The sequence below is a fragment of the Echinococcus granulosus genome, assembly GCF_000524195.1.
Source record: "Echinococcus granulosus chromosome Unknown EG_S00081, whole genome shotgun sequence".
Lineage (NCBI taxonomy): Eukaryota > Metazoa > Platyhelminthes > Cestoda > Cyclophyllidea > Taeniidae > Echinococcus > Echinococcus granulosus.
This window is the reverse complement of record NW_020170461.1, coordinates 166,360-171,121: the sequence shown is the minus strand read 5'-3', so window position 1 is coordinate 171,121 and position 4,762 is coordinate 166,360. Positions and strand designations below refer to the sequence as shown.

At 41.7% G+C, this 4,762-nt stretch overlaps 1 protein-coding gene across 1 annotated transcript; it reads left to right on the top strand. All coding sequences in view use genetic code 11, as the record gives it.

The window, feature by feature from the left end:
- Positions 1-942: 942 nt before the first annotated feature.
- Positions 943-3,055, top strand: EGR_07573 (39S ribosomal protein L23; the record flags this gene model as incomplete). The annotated part of the gene is made up of 6 exons (XM_024496822.1): positions 943-1,065; positions 1,314-1,372; positions 1,509-1,655; positions 1,785-1,873; positions 2,494-2,603; positions 2,813-3,055. 6 exons carry the CDS (start codon positions 943-945, stop codon positions 3,053-3,055), a joined length of 771 nt encoding a protein of 256 aa, XP_024348758.1.
- Between the last annotated feature and the right edge of the window lie 1,707 nt (positions 3,056-4,762).

The window sequence follows — 4,762 nt, the reverse complement described above, 5'->3', positions numbered from 1 at the left end:
ATAGTATATATATATATATATATATATATATATATATATATATATATGAAAATTTTATCAAAGTTCTCGTAATAATGCTACCTATAAAAGTTTTCAAAATTTTGTGGACCTTCCTAATCGCAAGGCAAATAAACAACACATGGGCTAACATGGTGTACTCTGCATTTCCTACTGCAATTCCAACCGCACAAGCCTTCTCTTTTGTTACTCTTCGGATGATACCACAGTCTGTAAATTCTTCCTAACCCTATGTAGGGTGAGACTCAGCGGTCGCCTCCACCCTTTTCCTAGTGCCTCTAGAACAGCCCGGTTGATTTGGTTTTGACATCTTTATTAAGGGAGAAAGATCGGGAAGAATGGTGCAATTTTCAGTGAGGGGAAGAACAGCAATCAAAACTAGGCGACGTCCCTCTCACCAGATTCGAATTTCCAGATTGCCAACTACCTGAAAGGTATATTAAACATTATAGGCATTACACCTATGGTAAAAAATCTTATACACTGGGAGGGTATACGCCGCCTTGGGCAATGAATCATGGGCTCCAACAATGTCACGTAAAGAACGCATAAATAAAAGTGTTTTATGCGCCAAGCGAATTAAAATGTAAGTCTTCTTCTGTCTACATAATTTTGGGTTCTTCTCTAAGTTTTCTAAGCTTGATTGTTGGATACAGAAGACAAGCGTCTCGTGTAATGTGCAACCAGGTAACTCAGAATTCTTCCTTGTATTTCTCCAAATTTATATGGACAAATGCAGTACAGTGGTGTTTTATAAGGTCTGGATTTAGTTTACTACACAGCTTAGTACAAGAAACCACTTCTACGCATGCGCATATTCCTTAGGTATTAAGGGCATGCATCACCAAAAAATGTGATTGTGAATAACTTGAGTGGTAAAATCATGAAAAACTTTAAAATAGTAACTTTTACGTTATGCTAATCATGCAAAAACAAGAGAATAAGACTACACAGTCCGGTTTTGCCCTACACTTTGTTTTAACCAATACTAACACCTGTTCGCTTTCTGAACTTTCGGGCTGCTACGTTGCACGCGTTGTGCAGTCGGTGGGTCATTTTTGTATACTATGAGTAGTTTTTAAACAACTTCCTCACAAACGTGATAGCTAATCTTGGCGCTGGCACTTTTTCTCTCGTCGGTACTTTAAGGGGTGCTATTCCTGGTCTAACTGGAAGTAGGTTTCTATGCATTCATCTATTTGTCTTCCTGATTATAGATACCTAGGTACATAGGCATTCAGCTCCGCAGTGGTCAATTTATTACTAGCTCTGTATACTGGTGTTCCTAGTATTAGGATATGCGGCCGGTCATCTACTTCAACCCGATCGCCATTCCAAAAACGAAACACTATGTGTAAGCTGGTTTCCTTCTACGCTCCTAAATATTGCCCCTAAACCTATTTTAATGGCTGTCGCTATTCCAACCAGAACATTATGCTACATGTTGTATTTTGACTGCTGTTTTTTGTTTACTTTTCTCAAATATTCAGACCACTTTGGAATCGACACGTTGTGTACCCCAAATTTACTCCCGGTGATCCTCAATTAAGAATGTTTCTTCCTCCATTTTGGATGAAAATGCTCTACCCTGGGGAGAAATGCCCCAAGCGATTGGTTGTTTTCAAGGTTCATCCTCAGTAAGCGGTCAAAGCAAAATTGAACTACCTTTTACGCTAGTTTGCTTTGTTAATTGCCTCAATTGATTCTGCGTTCATCTTGTGTGTTAATCACTTCGACAACCTACAGAAATTGCTATTTTACTTTAGAATGACAAAGTATGATGTAAAACAGTACCTAGAAAAGATTTACAAAGTTCCCGTTATCGGTGTCCAGCTGAAAATGCTCTACCACGACTGTGAGTCTTCTTTCATCTTTAGAATTGTGCAAAAACTATTTAAACAGCATTTAGTTACAATTAGAGCAATATTTGAAAAGTTGTTCTGCATTTTATCACTCATGATAGGGGAGGAGAGGGAGAATAGGTGGTTATTGGTCATGTCTGTGTTTTGTGCCTACTCCTGTCTAAGTTGAAGATGATTCTTGCAGTTCAAGTGTTTGTGCATGGGAGTTAAGCCATAGTTAAATAAGCGGCTTGCTTCCTTTCAATGCCATCTTTGTTGCCTCGACGAGTGTCGTCTGTGAGTGAATGGGCTAATTCGAATAGGACAAAATAATGGCCTCTAAATGTTCAATTGGCCACTGTCGCGATAAGAATGAGCAGAGAAAGAATGCCGGGACGGATTTTTGAGAATATCATTTGAGTATGTCACAGAGGAGCTGATCGTACTCGTCCATTGAGTAGACTACTTGCGTGGAGGTGGAGATCGGTTTTACATAGCCAGCCTCAAGCCCAAAACTGGCCACTCTGGAGTGTTTATGGCTGCAAAATTTACACAGCGTATCCTCATTTCTTACAGATGTGACAAGCAGTTGCCTAGATATATTTTCTCACTAGAAATTGGTGTCTTTCCTTAGTGCATCCACTGGACACAGTCGAGGATCCAAGACGTGCAGTTGGCGCGGCATTCCCACATCTCCTTCCACGTGAACCGGAGCGTTACGAGAAGGTCGCCTACGTTCATCTGGTAAGCCCTTGTCAGCTAGACATATTATTTGGCATTGATAAATTCGCCTCACTGATTTTTATCAGCAGCTAATTTGCCTGAAAATCTTGCTTTTAAGTTAAAGAATGATTTTTTTGTCGGTCTTCACCCATCAACCTCATTCGCAAATAAGTACTAAGCAAAAGCACCGCTAATAGGAAGCCTTAGGTTAAATTAATCCTTTTATTTAGGCACTAGGCTATGAATTCGAGTTTCCAGACATTTTTAAAGACGGAAAACGGCCATCAGAAGAGATCTCTCGGCTGATCGATCAAGCACAAGTTAGGGAGGATTTGCAACCAGCCAAGGAAGATAAAGAGGATGCGGTGGAGGCGGAGCAGACTAGACAGAAGACGAAAGAAATGGAGGAAAAGACAGAGTTAAAGCCCTCACAACCGTCTTCATTTGTCATAAACAGGTGGTTCCAATCCTAAATCTCCTACTCCCTGTTGAGTGATGTTGGATTGATACATGTACAGCAGTAGGGGATGCGAGCTGGCGGTGTGAAGCTCTATCCATGTCAACTATACCAGTATTTTTTTCATACCTTCTGTATGTCAGTAAAATTACTTTCACACGAATGATTCTTATGACCTCCTCAAAGATAGCTCGAGTGGTGCATTTATCCTTTGACGCTGTGAAGAGGTCTAATGCCTGAATGGATTGGCTGGTTACCGTCGGTGGAAGGCTCCTGCTGTGGATGGCCAAGTAGATGAGAGGGTACATAATGAGTGAGCCGACTTTTCTTGGTAGGTCTATTCTCTGATGACTGAAGCGAGACAAGACTGATTGTACAAGAACTTCATACCATTCTGACGCAGAGTGGTCTCTAATGCCTAGAGTTGGGAGGCTTGACAAGTGTCAGACAGGAATCCGGTGGCCAAAAATGCATCCCGTGGATGCTCCTGCCAGATTCGTGGCATAGTACTTCGAGCAGTTGCGGTTACATATTGTATCATCTAGAAGGTGGCTTGAACAATGTGACATGTATGCTCTGTCCTTGATTGCTTGGCTCAGAAATTGACGTGGTAGGAATAACCTCCGCCCCTTGTCCACACAAAGATAGTGCTATTGTTGCGAGACAAGTCGTACTTTTAGACCTTAAATCAACGTTCTTGGATGAGGAGAAGGAAAGCCTAGCTCCTTCTCACCTTCGTCTTCTGCACTTTTCCAAATAAATTGTCAACAAACGATGGGGCGCATTGCCACATGAAAGTAAACTGTTACTAGTAAAATATCAGTAGTATGCACCCAAAGTATTTCCGGGGTAAATTGGCATACATTTCATCGAACATCCACCTATTGTAACCAAAAAAGAGTGTTTGATTTGTCGTTCTCACTCTCCACTCTGCTTCTCGACAATAGGCAGTGGTAGGCAGACGGTCTATTGCTAGTAAACAATCCGTAAATACATCGCTTCCGTCCCAACTACGACGCCTCTCCAAGTCAATCGTCTCAGTTACATCTACCGAATTCATCAGTCGATCAAATGTGCAGGTGGAAAAAAAGGGAGTGTCATGTCAGGTAGTATAACTTGCCAGTTTGTTTTGCAAGTCACCCCGCAGTTCCGCATTGGTACTCGTCCGCGTCGACCGTCACGACACAGAGGTGGGAAAAATTGGAAAAAAATTGTGGGATAGACAGGGACACAACAATCATGCCAGAAGGTGGAAAGATTTACGAATTTGAAAGACAGTCATAAATCTTATGTGTTAGGCTAAAATATAAAAGCTCCTTCAATACTCTGGATAAAATAAGGTCGATTTGTTGAAACCTCCTTGTAGCTTCCTCTCCTTACCCTTCTCTTCTACGCCGGAGTATTTACAGAGGCATCCTTGGGTACCACACAATCTTCACATCTTTGTAGGTGGATTTGAAGCAGGTTTTAGGGATGATCTGGATCCCATGAGTCAAAATCGCGCCTAGTTACCCGATCATATCTTTAATCAAGCAGCCTTCTAAACTTCCTTCTCTCTTTAATTACCCCACGTGCTTAGCTGAATCTCGCCTTTGAGTAGAGGCTGTATCAGGAGTTAAAATTAGGCGAATGTGGGAAGGAAATCAGCCAAGGCGTGACCTTGAATGGGTAGAGACTGGGCGTTCGTGTTGGCGGAGAAAAAAGGCCAAGATGGCTCTTCTAG